Below are 24614 nucleotides of genomic sequence, written 5' to 3' on the forward strand. Positions count from 1 at the left end.
ATGGGATTTTGCCTTCAGGAAGCTTCCCTATTATTCTAGCTCACCGGAGATCTCTCCCCTTCAGTGGTTGTGATCTCAGTAACACTCACCCCTGATTTCTCAGCACCTGTAAGAACATTCTCATGAGCTGGAATTTCCTGGGCTAAAATGATTATTTTATTATTGGGACATGCCAGTAGGAAGTCAGATTCTATGTCTTTATAAGGCAGAAGGCAAGGCTTTACTGCTGGAAAAACCATGCACTTTGGATACAGTGCCCAGAGGCCTCTGAGTTGGCACTGTACTGAAAGTTTCCTATCTGAGGACAAACTTTCATGGTAATAGAAAGTGCATGCAAGCTTCCCAAGGAGTGAAATAACCAACAATGCTGTCTAGTGTGACAGCTATAAACGATAAGAACCACCAGTTTGTTTCAATAAACCTAAGTGTAAAATAGTAGTGCACATACCTCAGTGGTAAACAATAACTCTCTGTTCGGACTTAAGACCCACACAACACTAGGAAAACCCAGCCTGGTACTAGAAACCCAGGCAACTATCCAGGGCTAGTGATATCAGGGATGTGGAGAACATTCAATCACCTTACTAAGCCAGAGCAACACCTAACTACACTCTAAATATGTGTTAATATTCCCACAAAAAAATGTGACCCTTGGTATTCTTCAAGGAAACTTCCTTTTGCAACAGACAGAGAGATCATTATAAGAAAACTACAATCAACCAAAATGCAAAGGTGTGGAAACAAATTATAGGGATTCACCTATAAAACCTTCCCTCACCTTAGGCTTGAGGAACATTGTGGAAGAGGAGGCAGAAAGACTATATAATCCAGAGGACCAGGAAGCTTACTGTGATACTGCGTTTTTTAGTAATGTTAGTAGCTGTACCCAGAAAGTATCATCAACATGACTGCCTAATATGAACTAACCAAGGATATCAACTATAGACATGCTAAAACGTAGGGTGGGTAGAGCACACAAGACCTGAACCATACACAAAGCACCACAGGCGACTAAGAAAGGCTGAGGGTGGAAGAAATAGTCTTCCCCAGGGAAGAGTACACCATTTTGTTATCCAAAAATAAATGATAAGCCTTAAAATCATGCATACAAGTAATACTATACAGACTTATATATTTAGGAATATATATTTATGTATGTATACATGTATGTATGTATATATATAACAATGATTAATGAAAAGTAGGGACCATGAATTTGAAAGAAAGCAAAGAGGGGTAAGAAAGCATTTTGGGGATCAAGATGATGCAATGACATTATAATCTAAAAGAATAAAAAATAATTTAAAAACATAATTAATGAAGTATTATCTGATACAGATTTACTCTTCATATAAAGGGATTGAATACAATGGCAATGATTTACAAGAATACTGTAGCATTAAATAGAGAAAGTGACTGAAGGGAGAGAAAGGGATATACTGTGATGGCTCTATAGTGCTAACTTTTCATTTGTGAGATATATATATATATATATATATATATATGTATATATGAATATTAAAAATTGAACCAAAATCCATAACCGTGTATAAGATCTAAAAATGAAACACTTTGAAGGAGAAACTCTTTGGTGAGCTTTAAGCCGTTCACTCAAAGTTGTCAAATGTTAATACCAGAAGAGTATTAAAGGCCATACAAGTATGCAGTATTCCACAGAGTAATCACAAAACAGAAAAACGAAATCCAGGACACAACCCATTATGGCATGATGGCAGTAACAAAAATAAAAAAAAAGGAAATGAAATGTTTACAGTACTAGTGACTCTAAGGGCTGACTGCAAGTCACAACTCTCTCTATCTCTCTCCTTTCCTCCCTCCCTCCAATTTCCTCTTCCAAGTTTTAGTAGAAGGTGTTCAATCTATTTAAAATATTAGACTGGGCCTCTCTCCTCCTGCTTCTGTTTCCAAAGTACTAGCATAACAGACATGTCCAACACACCTTTCTCTGTTTCTGTTATTTTGTTATTGTTGTTGTTGTTAATTAGTGCTGTTTTAGCTCATTCTGTATTTTTATTTTTTTCACTTCTCTCCTCTTTGTTACTGGTGCTATGGTAATTACTGTCAGCAGGTTAGCACTTTAGATTGTTCTTGTTTGTTTACATGTTGTATTGTTGAAACTATTAGATGTCTTCTTTATAAACCAGAACATGGATTGATTCCAGTCCTGTAATCCTTTTAGCTGGATGTATTTCTACAGTCTGTATATTTCCAGCTAGAAAAAAATGAGACTCAATCTATCCTGGACTTAACTGCCCAAAGCATGGTGAATAGTTAATGAGTAGATCAAAACAAAAGACCTTCCATGTGGTAACCTGGCCCCCATAGGTGACTGAAGTCCCTATTTTGGAACATCACTCAATAGCAAACAGCACATAAAGATAAGATAAAACACTGCACATGTCATGGTTCTCAGTACAGCTTGTAGTTTAGCAAGAGACCATCTTTTAAAGCAGTAAGGCTGAAAACAACAGATAAAGTCACTTGTCCTTTGGCCTCCACATGCCTGAACACAGATTCATACAACTGCACACTCACATGTATTCCACACATTCATGATGAATACAACTCACACATATACACACAGAATTAAAAAAAAAAAAATAACCCCATAAAAGAAAAAAGACAAATCAAATACAAGAACAAACTCAACATAATAATAGCAGCTTTTCAACAAAAACCATATTGCCCTATAAGATATGGAATGGCAATATTAAATAAATAAATAAATAAATAAATAAATAAATAAATAAACCAATGCTCAACTAGATTATTACATCCTACACTTTTTAAAATAATTGCTAGACAATTAAGGACTTTAGAAAAGTATAGTAAATCTTAAATCTAAGAGAGTGTTGGGCAAGTAAAAAAATAACTAGAAAGGAACCAAAGAATAGAAAAGCTATGTTAAGGTGGGAACTAGTGTATATGGTTTGAAGATGGTTTTAATTCTCCAATGAGAAGACTATGGGTAGACAAATGACGTAAAAGTGACAGCTACCCAGAGGACATTTACCACTTTGGCCAAGACATGTAAAAGACAGACATTGAATAATGGAATAATATTTTCAAGCTAATAAAATTAAAATGGAAGATGGCATAGTTTCATTAATGTCTAACATGTAACACTTTATGAGAAAATTAATCACAAGTAGGCAAGGTTTTTCTGGTAAGCATTGACATAGTCCAGGCTTGCCTCGAGGCATGGAAAACATCCTCACCAGCCACCCATTTGCTGGATAGCATCTGTTTAATGCCAACATTGACAGTACACAATTTCATGCAACAAACACTACTGAATTTAAAAGATCAATTAGATGAACAAATAATAAGTATGTCCTCAACTAATTATTCTCAACAGTAAGGAGGTCATTTAAACAAACATAACCAAACAAGAAGGACCAGAGTTTAATTGCACTATGGAGCATGTGGATATAACAAACAATTACACACTATTCCATCCAACAGATGCAGAATACAAGGTATTTTCTGAAGTAAAGGTAACTTTATTATATTTTTTTCTTTAACATAATTTAGCTCATAAAAGAATCCAAGCAAAGTGCAATGAATAGGAAATATTTTTTCTATCTTATCAGATTGTAGTAGAACAAAAGAGGAAAGGATAATAAAGAAAAACTAACATCAAATCATTTAGAAACACATAGAGAACAAAGATGTTATTGAAGAAATGGGCCATTGATGGATGATATCACTTTGTATGCTATGAATGTGTTACTCGAATTGGTTGATAAATAAAATGCTGATTGGCCAGTAGCCAGGCAGGAAGTATAGGCAGGAAAAGCCGACAAGGAGAACTCTGAGAAGAAAAAGGCTGAGTCAGAGGTCCCCAGCCAGATACAGAAGAAGTGAGATGCAAAGGCAGAACTGAGAAAAGATACCACATGGCTAAACATAAATAAGAATTATGGGTTAATTTAAGTGTAAGACCTAGTCAGTAATAAGCTTGAGCTTATAGTTCAGAAATAATGTATGCCTTTGTGCATTTACTTGGGTCCAAGAGGTTGTAGGACTGGTAGGTGAGAGAGATTTGTCCTGACCACAGGCCAGGTAGGACACAGGAATACTTCCAACTACAGGCCTTCAAAGAAATAAGGGGGACAATTTAAGTGTCCTAGAATAAAGTAGAAATCTATGATAGAGATAAAACTAAGCAAAGCAGAATATGCTAAGGAGAAAGAATAGAATAGGTAACCACTATACGCTATTGATTAGTATATTCACTAGTGGAGCAATTATGGAAATAACTAAACTTTCCACATAAAACTAGATATAAAAATAAAATGTTATGTTTAATGGGACTTCTATGTGTGCAAATGTGTGTGTGTACATCTATATGTGTTTCTTGTGTTTTTTCCTGTTTGATTTGTCCTATTCTTGTTTTGTGTGTGTTATTTTATTATATTGTGTTTTTATTATTAGATGTCTGTTTGCTCTCTAATGAGAGAAAGAAAGGATATGGATTTTGACTGGTGTGGAAGTAGGGAGAATTTGGGAGAAGTTGAATGAGGGGAAGATAACATTCACACAGCTCATTAAAAAGAGACAGGTCAAGATGGTGCCTTCATGGAGCCTTCACTCTACATTCTAGCCACTTTGGTGTGGAAAGACATTCTACAGGCTACAGAATGAGAAAGATGAATGTCACTGAAACCAGAAAATGTTCCACTTACAATCTTTCTTGCCTGCAAGGTGTCCTGGGTCAATGGTGGTACAACACTTGTGGGAGTGACCAACCAATAGTCTGGCTTAAAGGAAATTCATGTCCTATTCTTCCTGGATGATCAGGAACCTGAGACTGGGTAGCCCAAAGATTAAGAACAGAACAAAATTTAACTGGGAGAGAGAGACAGAGAGAGAGAGAGAGAGAGAGAGAGAGAGAGAGAGAGAGAGAGAGAGAGAGAGAGAGAGAGAGAGAGAAATTCAATAACATGATTCCTAGTAATATTCTTGCTGTATTCATAGATCTGTACTTTGTCTATTTTTCATCAGACAGGCTTCCTCCCTCTGACAGCAGATGGAAACAGGTACAGAGATTCACAAAGAGGGGGACTGTCTGGGTCTTCATGAATATATGTTATGACTGTTAGCTTGGCATTTTTGTGGGACTCCTAACAGTGGGACAGGAGCATCTCTGAATCTTGACTGCTTTTGTGACTCTTTTCCTTCTCTTGGTTTGCCTTGTCCAGACTCTATATGAGGTCTTTTGCCTTGTCTTCTTGTATCTTGTTTTGTCTTGTTTGTTTGTCCTTTCTTAGAAGCATGCTTGCTTCTGAAGGGAAGCAGGAGGACAGTGGCTTTGGGGGATAGGTGTGTCTGGGGAAGTTGAGAAAAGTAGAGAGGGAAGAAACTGTGGCAGGAATGTATTTTATGAGGGAAAATTATATTTTCAATTAAAAATCAGAGAAATATATTATATAAAAGAAATGTATTTTTAATTAAAATAATATTACATAATTCAGATATACTGTTATTAGGTATATACTCAGATAAATAAAAATAAAACAGCAAGCAATACAGAACCCACATAACTATACTGTGGCATTTTTAATATTAGCCAAATCATAAAATCATTGTACTACTTGTAAACTGACAAATGTATAAGGAAAATGTGGCATTATAGGTAGTAGAATTATTTACTTATGAAAATGTGAATATCCTAGTGATGTGGTTTGTTGCATAGTATCTAAGAATCCTTTCAACTCGAGCATAAAATAATAAAATACAGCCTACTGTGCTAAGGGAACTATAGTTTTACTTATCATACCTGATGCTCTGGATTTGATTTCAAGGTTATAGAAAGAGGGAGAGAAAATATAGAAAAAAAATTGAGTAGTTTTCATTTAAAAACAAATGAATTTAGATATTATCAAGTGTAGACAATTAATCTAAATTCAAAATAACCAATGTTACATATTTTCTTTCAAGTGTAAAAAAAGGGTGTGGAGAAGGCAAGTGACAGAGGAAAGAACAGACTTGAACAGGAAAGAGGATGAGGCAGGCAAACATGGCTGAGAATATGATCAAAAGTATATAGCATAAATGTACTCAAATGTCACAATGAACACCATTATATTCTATAAGTCATATGCAATAAAATCATGATGTAAAACTTACACTCTCACATTTCTGATTATAATCCAATATGTAGTCTAGGCATCCTAAGGGGTGAAAACTATCCCCTCTAGGTTTTTTTTTCATGAGATTTTGCTAGTAGCACCATACATAGCGAAAACACTGATCATTGCAACACATCACCCCTACTTTCATACATCTCTGTAGTCTTGATTCAGTATTTCTCATAGTCAGTAAGAAAATCATAGCTGTAAAGAATAGAAGATAATTCATGTTCAGTGAAATGCTCTCTAGAAAGCCTTTGGTATTCCACAGCTGACTTGCATGTTGGCAATCCTTTCCCCAGAGACATAAATATTTGCTTGACTTTAAATAAGCAGTTAATGTGTAACAATATATAATGCTATCATTCTCTATAAAGATGTTTAAAAATAATTATAAAATTGAAAAATCTTCCTGGTCATTTCATTTCGAAGGAACAATAACTATGCTCAAAGAACAGAAATAACAATGGTAACCATAGGTTAAGAAGAAGCAAAATGACATCAACAATTAACCTAAGTCACACATAAGAGGAAAATGTGATTGCAAGGAAAGTAGATGTCTTCCCTATAGCACTTCTTTTATATTTAGGGTTCTACTATTTTAAGTAAAATACTTTACACTGTCCTGAATAATATAAATATGTTTGATACTTCTCTTAATTTTGATATATAATTAAAAAGAACTCATGCATACAAAGTAGCTAGAGAACTGAACAAGCAATTACCCAGTAGACAATTATGTTGAGAATATATATATATATATATATATATATATATATATATACATTGTATATATGTGTATGTACATATACATTATATATATATATGCAGTAATACTACATTACAGATACCAAATTGTCATTAACAGTAGTTTGAATTTTTGTCTCTGGGATGGATATTGGATTGGTAGAACTTGTAGTTCTCCTGCCTGCTTTTATTCCTCCTTTATTATAACCCTCACTGCTTGGTCTACTGATTTTAAAATCAATATCATATATGTTTTTATCATTTTTTAAAATCTTTTTTCTTAATCCTATATAACTAAGCTCAAATTTTATTACCATTAATAATAGTTTCTACTGCGTGGCTTACAACATAAGACCTCATACATTTATGTCCATGTATACAAATGAGATGAACAACAGCATATGTTTGCTTAAAAATAAGAAAAAAAAAAGCATCAGACTTGACATTTCTTGTCTTTATAATTCAGCTACATATCCCAAGTAAGTTTCAAGTGTAAGTTTTAACTTATTCCACATATATATGAGATTATATGACTGTCATTGACTTATGATTAAAAAAAGTAGTTTACCACGACCGCTTGCCCTCCATTACCCACCCACCCCCCATCCCCAGTTTGCTCATGTATATCTCATCCATTTCTCCATTGCTGGGTGATCCCTGTATCTTTTCTACGGTCCTCTTTACTAGCTAGTCTTCCTGGAGCTGTGAGTTGCAGTCTGGTTATCCTTTGCTTTACATCAAGCATCCACTTATGAGTGAGTACATACCATGTTTGTCTTTCAGAGTCTGGGTTACCTCACTCAGGATGATATTTTCTAGTTTCATCCATTTGCCTGCAAACCTCATGATGTCATCGTTTCTCTCTGCTGAGTGGTACTCTATTGTGGATATGCACCACATTTTCTTTATCCATTCTTCAGCTGAAGGGCATCTAGGTTGTTTCCAGGTTCTGGCTATTACAAATAATGCTGCTATGAACATAACTGAGCATGTGCCCTTGTGATATGATTGAGCATTCCTTGGGTATGTGCTTAAGAGTGGTATAGCTGGGTCTTGAGGGAGATTGATTCCCAGTTTTCTGAGAAAGTGCCATACTGTCTTCCAAAGTGGCTGTACAAGTTTGCATTCCCACCAACAGTGTAGGAGTGTTCCCCTTGCTCCACATCCTCTCCAACATAAGCTGTCTTCAGTGTTTTGATCTTAGCCATTCTGACAGTTGTATCTCAGAGTCATTTTGACTTGCATTTCCCTGATGACTAAGGATGTTGAACAATTCCTTAAATGTCTTTCAGCTATTTGAGCCTCTTCTGTTGAGAATTCTCTGTTTAGGTCTATAGCCCATTTTTAAATTGGACTGTTAGGCATTTTGATGTCTAGTTTCTTGAGTTCTTTATATATTCTGGATATCAGCCCTCTGTCAGATATGGGGTTGGTAAAGATCTTTTCCCATTATATGGTCTGTTCTTTTATCTTATTGACCATGTCCTTTGCCCTACAAAAGCTTGTCAGTTTCAAGAGGTCCCATTAATTAAGTGTTGCTCTCAATGTCTGTGCTACTAGTGTTATATTTAGAAGCTTACGGGATTGGGAGATCCTAGCTGGATCAGGAACAGAGTGGAAGAACAAGGAAAGAGATACCATGATAAATGAAGGCACCATGGGAATGACTCCACTGGCAATGGTGGAGAGGATGCCTGAGCTGACCTACTCTGGTGATCCGATGGCTGAACACCCTAACTGTCATGATAGAACCATCATCCTTTGACTGATAGTGAAAGACTCCAGCATACTAGCTTAGCCTAACACCATTTCAAGTAAGGTCTGAAAAGCGCGGGGTGTCTACGGCCGGCCTCCTGGCCCCAGAAAAGGGTACTAAAGGTCAGAAAAACAGCTTGGAGCCAGACAGCAGGCATGTCAAGCTCGGGGAAAAACCACGAGCTGCCCTGAGTTTGAACCCGGCCTCATTTGAATCGTCCAATCAGAACCCTGTAAACCATGAGCTGCCCTGAGCTTGAACCCGCCCCCCTCGTGCTCCTGCTGCCCGACCCTATAAAAACCCTCCGCTCCAGCCCGTGGGCGCGCCAGTCTCTTGAGCTTCTTGAGGGACTGTGTTGCCCCGGGTACCCGTGTTCCTGAATAAAGCCTCTTGCTGTTTGCATCTGACTTGTGGTCTCGTGTGATCTCTGGGCGAGGGTCTCTCCAGAGGGAAGACTGCCTTCGGGGGTCTTTCAATAGAAGATGAAGAGATTCATAGCCAAGCCCCAGACAGAGCTCCAGGAGTCCAATCAATGAGAGAGAGGAAGGATTATATGAGCAAGAGATAGTGAGACCATGACTGGAAAAAGCACAGGGACAAATAGCCAAACTAGTGGAAACATATGAACTGTGAACCAATAGCTGAGGAGCCCCCATGGTACTGGACTAGGCCCTCTGGATAAGTGAGACAGTTGTTTAGCTTGAACTGTTTAGGGGGACCCCAGGCAGTAAGACCAGGACCTGTCCTTAGTGCATGAGCCAGCTTTTTGGAACTTAGTGCCTATGCTGAGACACTTTGCCCAGCCTTGGTCAGGGAGGAGGGGCTTGGACCTGCCTCAACTGAATGTACCAGTCTCTGCTGACTCCCCAGGTGAGACCTTACCTTGGATGAGGTGGGAATGGGGGGTGGATTGGGGAGGAATGCTGGGGGGTGGGAGGAGAGAGGACAGGGGAATCCATGGTTGATATGTAAAATGAATAAAAAATATCTTAATAAAAAATATATTTACAACTTGGAAAAAAGTAGTTTACAAATGTGATTATGTTTATCCTCTGCTTAGTCTTGTTGTGCACTATCCAATATGGTTGGTGACAGCAAGCAGTAGCTATATAAATTTAAATTACTCAGATGTATTTTTTAGTATGGAAAGTAACAATTTATTCCAATTACTAAAATAGATTGACAGTTCTTTCAATGTCCAATTAGAAATTACTAGACAAATAAAAATAGTATGTAAATCATTAAAGTAGAAGATTTTAGAATATATAGCTTGGTAAAGAATATATACATATATAAACACAATCACACACACACACACACACATATATATGTATATATGTGTATATATATATTCATTTATTTCTTATTTGCACTAAGCACTAAGCATATTTCAAATGTTCAGTAAATATACGCACCTACTAAATATGCAGGATGGTGAACACAATTATTTGTGTGGTGTGTATGTGTATATGCCACATGTTTGAGGGCACCCAAAGAGACTAGAAGAGGGTATCAGATCACCTGAGGTGTGTGGTGATCTATTTGTAATCTAAGAAATAAAACTTGCCTGAAGATCAGAGAACAGAACCAGCCACAGAGTAAGCCACAGAGGTCAGGCAATAGAGGCACACACCTTTAATCCTAGCACTCAGGAGGCAAAGACAGAAATCAGTCTGGATTTCTGTGAATTCAAGGCCATACTGGGTTACATGAGATTCATCCAGTCTAAAAGAGAAACAGCCACACAGTGGTGGCACACACCTTTAATTCCAGCACTTTGGATCACGTACCTTTAATCACAGCACTAGGAAGGTTGAGACAGGAAGTGACACTGCTAGGCAGAGAAAGGAATATAAGGCGAGAGGATATAAGATTTTACTCTCTTGCAGACACTCTCTCAGGCTGAGGAGTTGGTGAGGTAAGAGGTGGTGGCTGTGCATTGCTCTGCTTCTCTAATCTTTTACTCTGATATCTGGCTCTGGTTATTTTTATTGTAAGACTATTTAGGATTTGTGCTACAGAGGTAGAGTTACAGACAATTGTGAGTGTCCTGACATGGGTGCTTGGATCCATAAACAGAAAGTGTTCTTAACTGCTAAGCCATTTCCCCAATCTGAAACATAACATGTACAAAATTACATAAAGTGTTGTTAGACATCAGTGGCCTTAACTCACCCCAGTAATTGAATTACCTGGCCAGCAATTAATACAGAATTCCAAACTTATAATTTGTCACTCTGTGGCAATGGCTAGTTCCAGATTTGGCTTGCAGAGTAGTTGAGTAACACCTTTTGATATGCAATTCCTAAAATTTCACTGGAGCCAACAACTCCCCTTCCCGTGAATACAATTTGCCAGTTTTATTTTCTATCAACGCACATGTCACTTTGAACTCAAAGATTTATCCATCATTTTTAACAGTAACTATTAAAAAATAGTCTTAGAAATTGCCTTTTAATCTACCTTTATTATTGTGCATAATCAGTTCTGTTCAATGGAGTCACAAAGACCAACCTCTTAAGTAGTAGAAAAATCAAGAATGCCTACCTACAATTGCTCCCTAGACTTTTTTCAACTTATAACAGATAACTGAATATGTATTACAAAAAGATCCGAGGGTGTTAAGGTAGCCCACATTATAACATACAGTTCCTAAAACACCACTCTTGTAAGTTAAATTGTTAATGAAATGTCCTTAGTACAAGAGGCCCAATGTACTTATTCAAATATTCATTTTATCAAAAGGAATAAAATAAGCTAGATGTGAGTTTATATCTGAAATAGCAGCTTTTAGTGTGTAGAGGCAGTAGATAAAAGGTTTGAAGGTCATCCTCAACAAAATGGAAAGTTTAAAGCCATACTGAACTACATAAAAACGTGCTTTAAAACAAATAAAAAAAAATAAAAATTGGTGAAAAGAGTGATTAGATCTTCTGGAAAGATATTATATCTAAGCAAAAATACTGTGTGCTTGTTTGGTGTGGGGGTCCGTGAAAGCATCATGGCCTACAGGGAAACAAACCACAAGAGGCAAAGAGAGAAAACTTGTTTCAGCCCAACTTAGTTGGTACTGGTTCAAGCTCCAGGAAAGTCTGACATCAGGCAGCTTATTGTAAGCATATTTAAACACAGAATTTTTGAGGAAAACAAAAAGGATTCATGGTATAATATAACCTTTGATGCAGGAGAAGGCATAATTACATTAAAAGTATGAGTATATATGCCCATGAAGATGGGTTCTATAACTTAAGGGCTTAGGATCTGGTATGGGCTCTGAACAAGATAACATAGAGGTCAGCAGTCTATAAAGTACGCCTGACCTCTCCTCTAAGGATGGGTTCACTTTATTACGAAAACAAGGTAAAAATAAATGTCTAAGCAGCAAGAATCTAGAATAAACATTCCTGGGAAATTGGTGAAGACTGGCAGTCCAGATAACAAAGGTTACCAAGTCATTGAAAACATGCATTCTCATCCTAGTTGGAAAACAGAAATTCATTTCCTCTTCTGAGAAGACAATCCTACATGATTAACATTTCAGGTTTCCCTGGTGATCTGTGGATACAAGGACCTTTTTGCTCCCAACTTTTGAGACAATAACAGGAGAAGCCCAAGCTTATTGAATTCAGTATATGGGTCAGGATAGTCTTGAACTCCAACTTGCTATCTCCACATTCCAAGCATTTGATTTAGAAGTACCACCATACTCTTTCTGAACATATTTTTGGTACTTTTTTATGTTTTAAAGTAGCTTATATTTCTTCTCCATATTATTATGAAGGTATTGAATGCCAGTAAAAGAATACCTCCATTTCTACTTACAAAATATGTATGTACTTTAACATATATATTGCTCAAAGAAAGTCATGAGGTTGGATGTGACTGTTAAAATAGCAAACAAAGCTAATAAAGACTGAAATTCACACTTTTACCATGAATATTTAAAATGGCTTATGATCCGAGAATATCCTATTTGGCTAAAATTCATAGCACCTGTGTGGTAATTTGAAAGAAAATGGCCCCCATAGGGAGTGGCACTAATAGGGGATATGACCTTCTCAGAGGAAGCATGTCACTGTGGGGGTGGGCTTTGAAGTCTCCTATGCTCAAGTCAAGTCCCACGTCACAGACTCCTTCTGCTGCCTATGATCAAGATGTAGAACTCCCAATTCCTTCTCCAGCACCATGTCTGCCAGCATCCCACCTGCCATGATGATAAAGCACTAAACTTGTGAAATGTAAGCAGTTGCCTTGGTCATGATGTCTCTTCACAGCAGTAAAACCAGAACAAAGACAACCTGACTTCTATATCAAACAAATACAATTTAGTACATTTTCTGTACTTTAAATAAGAATCAAAGATGCTTGTGACCTGTTTGTTAATCATGGTGGTAAATTAATATCCCGCAAAAAGAAAACAATCTAAGCTTTCATCTCTAATGAATATTTATTCATTTTATTTCTTAGTAGTGCTGCTTTTGTATTAAATTTTAAAAATCAGAGCATATGAAATAAGAAAAATGGTCATATACATCAAAAAACATGTTTTTCAGATAAAAGCATGAGTTGTCCTTTCCATTTTTCAGAAAACTGATGTACATATTATTTTAAAAGGGGTACAGCTATCAAATCTAGGAAAAGAGAGTGGAGATATAAAGACATATGTCAATGGGACTGCCAAGCAAAATAAATAAATTTGAAAAACCATTCTTGATAACCAAAGGCATGATTTACAATTGTTCAATTAAAAAATGAATCAAAAGTAGTAAAAATGATGTTATTATGGATAAGAGAGACAGGAAACAAAAACAGATGAAATTTTAAACATATATTCTCTTGCATTTAATCCAGGAAAATAAAAGCAGCATTTTAACTTTAGAACTCATCATGACACTAGAATTAAATCTGATTAAGTTATGTGGAAAAGAAGTTTCAGGACGGCATGGTAGCATCCACCTTTTATTCCAGCATTTGGGAGGATGAAGCAGGTTATCTTAAAGAACCAAAGCGTGTGTGTGTGTGGGGGGGGGATATTCAGAATGAAGAAACAAGCACTTAAAAGCAAACTGAATGCAGCAACAAGTGACACCATATTTAGGTGAATGTTAGATTTTATAGTGTAAATACTAGTTACATAAAAGTCAGCGATTCACAAAAGTGATGGCACAAATGTGCATCAATATGTTGAAGTCTTTGTCCTGGGACTTCTAAATGTGCCCCTTTTCAGAAAAAAATATCTTCACACACTGAGCCAGTCAATGTTAGACTATTATCATGGATTATAATTAAATATGATGTCATTAAAACACTAAAATTGTGTGTGCAGCTTCATTTTACTTTCTACTTTGAAAATCTGTCATTCTCCTTTGTGATTTATGTAGCCTAGAATTTTGATCACTGTGCCAACATAAATGTATAGATAAAGTGACTCTGAAGAAAAATTTCCCCAGTCATTGGGAATGATCCCTGAGGTAGAGTCCTTCAGTGATGAAAGACCATTGGCATACATATGCATATATATATACATACATACATATACACACACAAGCTATTAATGCATTTATATTTTTATATTTGGAAAAATCTTTTTATTTATTTATTTATTTATTTATTTATTTATTTATTTATTTATTTATTTATTTATTTTGGTTTTTCAAGATAGGGTTTCTCTGTGTAGCTTTGCACCTTTCCTGGAACTCGCTCTGTAGACCAGGCTGGCCTCGAACTCACAGAGATCTGCCTGCCTTTGCCTCCCGAGCACTGGGATTAAAGGCATGAACCACCACCGCCCGGCTAGAGAAATCTTGCAATGTAATATCTTAGGTATACTTATAACTTACATTATTTTGCATGGGTAATTTTTTAAAATAAATTTCATCCATAAAAATTGGAAGTAATTTGTTAATTTAGGCATCATTTAATTATTAAAATAAAATATAAATTATTATCTTGAAATGTAATTAACCTTCGTGGTGGTTTGAAAGAAAACAGCCTCCATATGGAGTGGCACTATTAGAAGTGTGACTTTGTTGGAGTGGCCTTGTTGGAGGAAGTTTGTTACTGTGCATGTGAGCTTTGAGATCTCATACATGTTCAAGCCACAGCCAGTGTCTCCGTTCACTTCCAGTTGCTTTTGGGTCAAGATCTAGAATTCTCAGCTTCCTCCACAGCACCATGGCTGTCTGCATGCCACTACACTCTCAGCTACCATGTTCCACTATGTTGATAATGGACTAAACATCTGAAACTCTAAGCTTCCACCTCAATTAAATGTTTTCCTTTATGAAAGTTACAGTGATCATGGTATCTCTTCACAGCAATAGAAACCTTAACTAAGAGACCTTTTAAATATGATTTCTTTAAAAATTAAGCCAAAATCACTGTGGTAACTTGAATGTAATTGCCCACTATAATGTCATAGGTAGTAGTAGTGTTAGGAAGTGTGGCATTATTGGAGTATGTATAGCATTTTTAGAGGAAGTGTATCACTGTGGGAGGGGAGCTTTGAGGTTTCCTATGCTCAAGATGACACCCAGTGTCTCAATCAACTTCCTGTTGCCTGCACAATGTAGGACCCTCAGCTACTTCTCCAGCACCATGTCTACCTGCATGCTGCCATGCTCTGTGCCATAATGGTAGTGATCTAAACCTCTGAAACTGTAAGCAAGCCATCCCAATTAAATGTTATTTTGTTTGTTTGTTTGTTTTTTCATTTCTTCTGTAAGAGTTGCTAAGATCATGGTGTCTCTTCACAACAATAAAATCTCTAACTAAAATAGAAGTTGGTAACAGGAACTTGGGTATTACTGTGATAGATAGGTCTGACCATGTCTTGTTTGGTGTAATCTGGAACTTTTATGGGACACTTTGGGAGTTTGGGTTAGAAAAGCAATGGGATGTTTTAGGTACTGTTTAATGGGCCATATTAGTAAGAGCCTGGAAGACACTGGTGCTAAGAGTTATTTGAACTGTGATTGGCTCATTCAAGAAGTTTCAGAGGAGAAGAATTTTGGTATGTTGGTTAGAGATTGTTCTTGTGATATTTTGATGAAATATGTGGCTACTTTTTGTCCTTGTCCAAAACATTTACCTGAGGCTACAGTGAAGATTTTGCATTAATTCCCTTGACAGAGAAAATCCCCAAACAGCCTAGTATAGACTTGGTTGTGTGGTTATCAGTGGTAACTCTAATAAAGATTTTAAAATGTAAAGGAGCAAGCATAGCAATGTAAATTACAAAATGCAAAATTTAGGAGAAAAGAAACACAAAAAAGGAAGACTGGAACTGAGTCTTGTGTTTAAGAAGATGAACAGATTAAGAAATAAAATAAAGGGAGTGGTGACCTAGGGCAAGATCCTACCCAGCAAAAATTCAAATTTGTAAAAAGGAACTAAAAAAAAAAAAAAAAAGCTTAGAGCAAGGTATGGGAGTACACACCTTTAATCCCAGAACTTGGAAGGGAGAGGATGGCAGATCTCTGAATTGAGGCCAGAATGGTCTAGAGATTCAGTTTCAGGACAGCCAAGCTGAGGCAGTGAAGAACAGAAAGCTGGTGAAGATATAATTGAACAATGGGGCCATGTTCTAGCTCCAGTAAGAAGCATAACTTGGCAACTTCAGCCACAAGGTTCTGGAGTTACAGATTGAAGAAAGTGGCCAAGGAATTTGCCCATGAGATTAAGGAAAGCTACTGAGGCCAGCCATGTGGCAGATATATCCCTGAATGGAGGCCTAGTCGAGAGGCCATTGTGTGACACTGTGAAGTTGAAGAATGGATTGCCTTGGAGAACCCAAGACGTTAGAGATACTAGAGTAAATCAATGGGATATATCTGCTGAAGAAAGCTGCTAAAAGGCATTGGAATCAGCCCAAGAGAAAGAAGTGTGTTGCAGTCAACAAAGGTGAATGGATTTGGAGATATAAAGAACATTTTGGCATCAGACATGGGAATGCAGAGTTTGGAGTTTGCCCAGGTGGCTTGTAGTCTTGCTTTGGTCCAGTATTTCCTCACTATGTCCCCTCCCCTGCACTGAAGAATGGCATTATATATCCTGTGCCATTTATTTATTTATTTATTTATTTATTTATTTATTTATTTATTTATTTTGTTTTTTCGAGACAGGGTTTCTCTGTGTAGCTTTGCGCCTTTTCCTGGAACTCACTTGGTAGCCCAGGCTGGCCTCGAACTCACAGAGATCCGCCTGCCTCTGCCTCTCGAGTGCTGGGATTAAAGGCGTGCGCCACCACCGCCCGGCCCTGTGCCATTTATATTGGAAGTATGTGATCTGCTTTTGGATTTAGAATTTTACAAGTGGTTACAGTTACACAATTTTATGAATCTCAGAAGAGACTTTGAACTTTGGACTTTAAAACATTGTTGAGACTCTGATAGACTATGAAGACTTTTGAAGTTGGACTAAAGGCATTTTGCGTTATGGTATTGTTATAGGCTTATGGGGGGGGCAGGGAGTGGAATGTGGTTCTTTGAATGGATTGGGCCCCCATAATCTCATTGGGAGAAGAACTCTTAGGAGTTATAGCATTGTTGAAGTGTGTATGACTTTGTTGGAGGAAGTATATCACTGTGGTGTTGTGCTTTGAGGTTTCCTATGCCCAGGATATTACCCATTGTTTCAGTTAACTTCCTGTTGCCTGTAAGATGTAGAACTCGCAGCTACTTCTCCAACACCATGTCTACCTGCATGCTGCCTTGTTCCCTGCCCTGAGGAAAATGGACTGAACCTCTGAAGCTATAAGCGGGCCACCCCAATTAAATGCTTTTCTTTTATAAGAGTTACCTTGGTCACAGTTTCTCTTCACAGCAATATAAACCCCAACTAAAATAGCTACTTTTACTTAAATGTGATACTCATCAATTTCTCTTAGCTGCTCTTCGTTTTTCCTAGATCTAATGTCATAAGTTAAGTTTCTAAAGGATTAAATACCTACATAAAATGTGATCAGTAACTCTGAATTCACAAGACACCATGAATTCATGCTGTCATTCATATGAAATTCCAATAGCATATTTTACTACATGAAGCTTCCAATTTTGAAAATTATCCACTCAATAATATGACACAATTACTGGGTTCATTTTTGACTATACATTTGCACTTTAATTTAAAGTCCTTTGACATTAATGTTGCTGAATTTTTATTTCTGAAACCCTGAACACCCCACTTTTGTATGATTTATTTTTTCTTTAATCTTAAACAAATATTTGATATGGAAATTTAGCATTTCATAATAAAAGATATTTAGTTGTTCTTTTATCTATAAACAAAAGTGCGGAAAAATGGAAGTCACCATGAAAAGCTCTCAATAATTTCACCTTACCCAACTAGAAAGCATTTTAGTTAAAGTATTGGATACAATAATTGTTCTGACACTATCATAACACATCCTACGAACATCAAGAAGTCACTTAGTTGTTCTGTGCTTGCTTCCCATCACTTCAGCTATGTAACAAAATGGCGATTTTATTTCCAGTAGAGCCTTAGAATTCCCTTTTATCATTTACATGTTTAATAAATCAACATAAGAGTGAATCTCTTCAATTCAGAGTGTTGTTTGAAAGGGAAGAGAAGGAGTGAGGTAGATTTACTAACCAAGTTCTTAATTAATATATGTGATATATTCAAAGTATTATAATTTAAATCCAGGGAAAATTATGACAGTAATATAAAATACTGCACAATTTCATAAAAGTTAGTTTATTTATTTCTTCAGTAAAATGTAAGCATTTATTAACTTCTATTATCATATCTACTATATTGTGAACATTGCCAAAACTGAAGGTAAATTTAATGAAGTGGCTCTATTATTCTAGCAGAAAATATATAAAACATTTTATTCTTGATCATTTATTTTGTGCAATGAAGATAAGACTCAGATACAAATATTGTGAAATAAATATGTTTTCCTTTCTTTCATTAAAGCAAAATAAAAACAGAAATCAAACTATTACCAGTGGTTCTACTCTTTGCTCTTTGGAGGGTCTACCACCCAGCTCCCAAATAAATATCATGGAGTCTTATTCTTGCTTACAACTGCCAGGCCTTAGCTTGCCTTGTTTCTAGCCAGCTTTTCTTAATTTAAATTATTCCACTTACATTTTGCCTCTGGGATTTTTCCTTTTCTTTCTTCTGTAATCTTACTTTCACTCTGAACTTCATGGCTGCCTGTGTGGTTAGGTGGCTAGGTGGCTAGGTGGCTAGGTGGCTAGGTGGCTAGGTGGCTGGCCCCTTTTTTCCTCACCCCTTGATCTCTCCTCCCAGATTTCTCCTCTATTTATCCTGTCTGCCTGACAGCCCCATCTATTCTTTCTCCTGCCTTGTTACTGGCTATTAAGATCTTTATTAGACCTATCAGATCTTTTAGAAAGGCAAAGTAACACAGCTTCACAGAATTTTAAAAAAATGCAACATAAAAGAATATGACACATCTTTGCATCATCAAACAAATGCTCCACAGCATAAACAAATGTAATATATCTTAACACAATACTTTACACACAAAAAAAAAAACACATGGTCTCTCTCATATTCAGATCCTAGCTTCACATCTTTTGTGTGTTTAACTGGGACCATAAGTAGAAACAAGTACAATGGGAGACAATAAAAATGGGGATAATAGGTTATAGTAATAACAAAAGTAGGTAGTTAGAACCCAAGAGCTGGTAAGGTTTAAGCAGGAAGGGGCATTTAAAAATTGGAGTCAGTAGGGTGATAAGGGTAACTTAAAGGAAGTGTGCATAAAAGTTATGCTGATGCCTCCTATTGTCAACATAATAAAAAAGTATTATGGGACATAGAGCAGAGTACATGTGACATCAGAGAAGAAGAGAGAGTACCGGAAGTCCATGTATTGAAGAGATAAGGTGAAAAGGAAAACAGAGTGGTGAGTCTTAATCAAAATTAACAGTATAGGTAGGCGCCTTGTGGAAACTTACTAGTTAGTAAGATAATTTCAAAATAGACCTTAAAAAGAGTGTGAACAAAATTACCTGGCAAAAGTGAACAAATTTTTTCCCAGAAGAGATGGGTTGTTAAATTTCAGTGCAAGGCATAGGAAACCTTTTTATGAGTTCCTGGTTAGATAGACCTCAGAAGTCTCCAAACAACACAGGCTATTGGCATTGACCTTGATTACCAACAACAGTATCATTGTAAGACCTTATTGGTGAAGATGCCACATCTTTTGGGTGTATGGCTTAGAGACAGTAATTTCAATTGATGAGGAAAATTCATCCTTGAGAGCTAGCTCTCAAGTTGCTGTATGGGCTGCTAAGAAATAAAAGAAAAGAAAAGAAAAAAAAAAAAACCTAATCCAATCAATGTCTGATCCCAAACTAGACCCTCCAAACTAGAAAAAACTGACCAGTCTGGCAAGATCTGCTCATTTGTGCAGTAATGACAGGATTGTTATGGGGAAACTTATTAGCTTTCTCATTATATTTGATGACTGTTGCAAAGGAAGGAATTTCAAACCTGGCACTTTAATAATGGTTAAACCCCATGACAAGATATCACAGACTCTAGAATAGTATTTGCTATTATGAATTTGCTAAATGGTGATGTTCTCAAGTTTTCTTTTAAATATTATACCCAAAATATTGACCTGGGCTTCTCTGAACTTCAGTGAAATAAGCTTCTTTTTGTAGTGGGAGGGGGTCAATGGAGAGATATTTAACTGGCTAAAGTTATGAGAATGAAAGACTGAATGTACAGCATTAAATTGTGTATCTTTATCACACCTGCAAGGCTCAGGAACATTTTGGAACATAAAAGAAGCAAAAGAATGAGAAACTCTATGAAATGCTGTCTCTGGACCTGGCATGGATATCTTAGTCATGAACTCCGTGGTTACCTGTGTAAGACCTATACAAGATCAAGACAATAAAATTCCATCTAGAATATTTGCCAGCCCCCATACCTAACTTAAATTGTCAAGGATCCATTGGCGTATGACATCTGCTAATGGAAGAGGAATAATTCTTGTTTAAGAGGGTGGCTGGGTTTCCCATGACCATGCATATGGCCACAAACCTATGTACATATCAACTATAATTACCCCAACTTTTAGCATTGCTAATTTGAGATAGATGTCCAAACACAGGGAGCACTCATTGGACTCAGTAGGCCCTGAAGGCAGAAGCATATTATGAGAAGGAGGAGGCAGAGGATGAAAGTGGTAGGAGGACTTGAGGGTGATACAGAAGTGGGTGAGGTGAAAGGAGAGGTGGGTATGACCATATTTCAACATAAATAGATAGGAAATTTTAAAGAAAAAATTAAGAGGCATCAATATATATTATATAGATAATAACATATGTGCATGAGCTTAATATATTAGCTTTTCTTATTATATTTTAGTTTATTATTATTCCTTAGAACTTTGATTGTTTTCTAAAGAGAGACTGAAAGTGGATGGATCAATATGGGGGAGAACTAACATGCAACTGGAAGAAGTAGAGGGAGGTTAAACATAGGAAAACATAGATTATGCCAAAATAATCTATTTTCAAAAAGGCAACACCAAAAAGAAAAAAATACAAAAGAAGAAACCAAGTAATTAAAAATATTATCATCCAAACATAGTGAAATATTACCTACTTTATACCCAGAAAACAAAATGCTATTGAAAGATACACAGAGGTCTCCATTTAAAAATCCCAATGTTTTTTGTTTTTTTTTTAAATTTCCACACCCTGTAACTTTATCTGCGGCTTACCTGCCAAGACAGCCACTTCTGTCTATTACCATTAAAGGTTAAAACCCTGGACCCCCAAGCAGGAAGATCTACAGAGTTATACCACATTTGATTTATTAATGAATTAAAAACCCACTTCAGAAAGATATTTTTGTGCACTTATATTAACTTGTGACTCCACATAATATTCATTTCATAATTTCACATAATAGTAGCAAACATAGACAACATTAGTTCCTTAGCACTTGCCAAATTAATATGGGAATTTAGGGACAGCGGTGAAATTGGCAATAACCTCTCAAACTCTCTCTTGTTGAAGAACACAGCCACTCATTAGAACTATTTTTGTTTTCATCATTTCCATTAATTGTCCTAACTATTGATGTTGCTACCAAGCCCGGGGATAGATCCCTCATGTAAAGAGAAATCGCTAAGAACCCTCTTCTGTGCATTCACTGCACCCAAAGCCTGACTTAGAAATATTTTCTGTAAACAGCAATGCTGAACATTTTCAAGTTTCTTTCCTTTTTGTTCTGCAGCTACTCAATTCTGCCATCATTGTGGCCAAACATCCATTGATAGTATGCAACTGAATAAATGATGTTGAGTGTATAATTGGCCGCATCCTTTGGTGTCAGCCTTTATCCATAAATTTTTTAATTAAAACACCAACAATTGGTAGGTAGCACCATGAGCCTTCAACCCTCCTTAACACTTAGAAAATTTCAACCATAAGTCAATGGGCACCATGTCTGAAAAAATAGCTTAGGATGAGTCCTTTCATTAAGGCATCATCTTCGTTCAGCCTAATTATGCCTAAGAAGAAGTGAAAAATAATCCTACTTTTTCCTTCCCTCTTCCAGAAAATTTAATTATTTTCACACTTATTTAAATTGACATCAAATATGCATTTCATATATAGTAAAATAAATGTTAAATATATAATATGTCTTTATATTGTTTTACCATCAAAGATCAATTTTCCTGTTTCTTTTGTTTTGCCTCCATTTTAAAAACTAAAGGATTATAGAAAAGAGGAGTGTATAACAAATAAATCATTTATAATCCATTATACTATGATTTAATGTTCATACATTTATCACCCCATAGAGCATGTTGCAGGGTAAAAACACACAGTGCAGATGAATCATTTGTTTCATTTTGGTATGCATATGTGAATATTGTCAAATTGTTTTGGCTCCTTTTCTGTGTTCTGTACACTGACCCCTCAAATTCTGTGCACTACAAATACCACAGCTGTATCCAAATCCCTGACAGGCCATGCATGTCATTGCTTGTGATCCTGCACAGCCTACATGCAAGGGAAGTTCCATGGTTTGGATCAAGAACTATTTTGCTTTCATCAGTAGTAATAAAAAAAAAAAAAAACTTGTCACTCAGAGAAAAGGAAGAAGCTGAGGCTGTAGTCAGTTATCCAACCTCTGCGCTATCCATCTGTTGGGTGGGGGTTAACCATACGTAAGTACAGCTACTTCCACAAATCAGAAATTAATCAGAATTTAGTTTTCCAACTGCATTCTGTTCTAGAACTGAGGTGATGCATGGTTAATTTGCTCCATATAATGAACACAAGGATTCCTCAAAATGTTGACATGTCACTCTATTTTTAAGAAATGGGAAGTTGATCTTAAATTATTAATAATCTGCTAACTATGTTCTTCCATGATGTTTACCAGCATCTCAAGAATATTTAATACTTACAGAAAACAAGCAACAAGTATTTTAAATTATTGATAGATATTAGACATCATGTTCATGTAAATTATAAAGCTGATTTAAGTATACATCTTAATAAGTGAAATAAATAGTAAATGTTAGGAGGTCAAGTATTATCTTGACACCATATCCATGAGCCAGAAAAAAAAACAAAGTAGCAGTCAACAGTGATAGACCTTTCAAAACAATTGTGCATTTTAGTTTACCTTTCTGATAACAAAGACAAACATACTTAATTGCATGCCCAATAAATCTACTTTCATTAGAGGGAAAATGAAAGTAGCATTGGGGGCAGGGAGAAGCATAATTCAGTATGTGTGAATCACTTTTATAATAGATTTAACCTGAAGGATAGTTCCTGTATTTCACAAATATTTTGAGTTCTCCAGGCTAAGAAACAGCTTTCTATAATATGTGCAGCATGCTTCTTATCTCTTCAATTTAATATCCAGGTCCCCTTTCCTCTCACCACAAGATTTCTCAAGAGATGAAAAACTAACAAGCAATTCCAAATGAATCAAGATGAACTTACTTTTCCAACATACTGTGGATCTGGTCCCATATGTTCTTCTAAAACAAAGAACTGGTTCCATACCCATCCCCTCTTGGGACGATGGTGGACTTCTGTCTCCCCTTCAGTGTGTTTGGTTTGGTTTCTGGTCACCTTGATGGAGCTGTGGTGAGCAGTTCCATAACACCTCTGCACAAAACAGAGACACACGAGGACTGGGCAGATGCAAGATGTGCTCGTAATTCTCATTGTAAGATTACTTCCCGTTCACACTCCTTCTTGTCTTCGTGGCCTACAGGGGCTCAGTGTGCGTTCAAGAGGAAACCGGAAGCATCTTTTGGAAGGACAGTCCAAAGCAGGTCATTTAGTCTGTCCATGGTTTAATTGTCCATCAGCAAAGGTCAGACCATATTTACATCCTTACTCATGCCTGGAATCACTGGGGCAGCCATTAGATCACAAGTTGTCACTGTAGGTGAACACAGCTCATCATTTTCTGCCTAATGGAAAGAGAGAATTTGTACGTGTTACTAAATACCTGAATTTTAACATTTACATTTCTTTAAAGCATGCAGCTGAAGGGTGTGGATTTGCCTAGAAGACACATTTGTGGGCTTTGCTGTGAAGGTATTTTCGAGAGATTTGACTGAGGGAAGAGCAAACCTAAATGTGGATATTCACACTGCATGGGGCAGGATTCTGGACAGAACAAAACACAGAAGCAGATAAAAAGAGCTGAGCTCACATGTATCTCTTACTGCTCACTGACTGTGGATACAATGAGAGCACAGACCTCACACTCCCACTGCTTGCTTTCATTACCATGTAAGACTACACCCATGCAAACCCTAGGCCAACACAAATCTTTCCCTTAAGTTAACATCTCCTATAGTATTGGGTTCCAGCAATGAGAAAAGTAACCGATGAAATAGTCAGATAATAATGTGCAAATATTTTTGAAAATACACAAAAACTATTGTGCTTGGAAATATT

At 36.5% G+C, this 24614-nt stretch overlaps 1 protein-coding gene across 8 annotated transcripts in view; it reads right to left on the bottom strand.

Moving 5' to 3' along the window:
- Positions 1-24614, bottom strand: part of Cdh18 (cadherin 18) — an 860101-nt gene that overhangs the window by 245685 nt on the left and 589802 nt on the right. For all 8 annotated transcript variants that reach the window (XM_016000295.3, XM_042261387.2, XM_016000299.3 and 5 more), the window contains one exon: positions 23643-24121. In XM_016000295.3, coding sequence (XP_015855781.1) covers positions 23643-23870 — 228 coding nt within the window. In that variant the 5' untranslated portion in view covers positions 23871-24121. The remainder of the gene's footprint in view (positions 1-23642; positions 24122-24614) is intronic.

This window comes from Peromyscus maniculatus, chromosome 15 (assembly GCF_049852395.1).
Source record: "Peromyscus maniculatus bairdii isolate BWxNUB_F1_BW_parent chromosome 15, HU_Pman_BW_mat_3.1, whole genome shotgun sequence".
Taxonomy (NCBI): domain Eukaryota; kingdom Metazoa; phylum Chordata; class Mammalia; order Rodentia; family Cricetidae; genus Peromyscus; species Peromyscus maniculatus.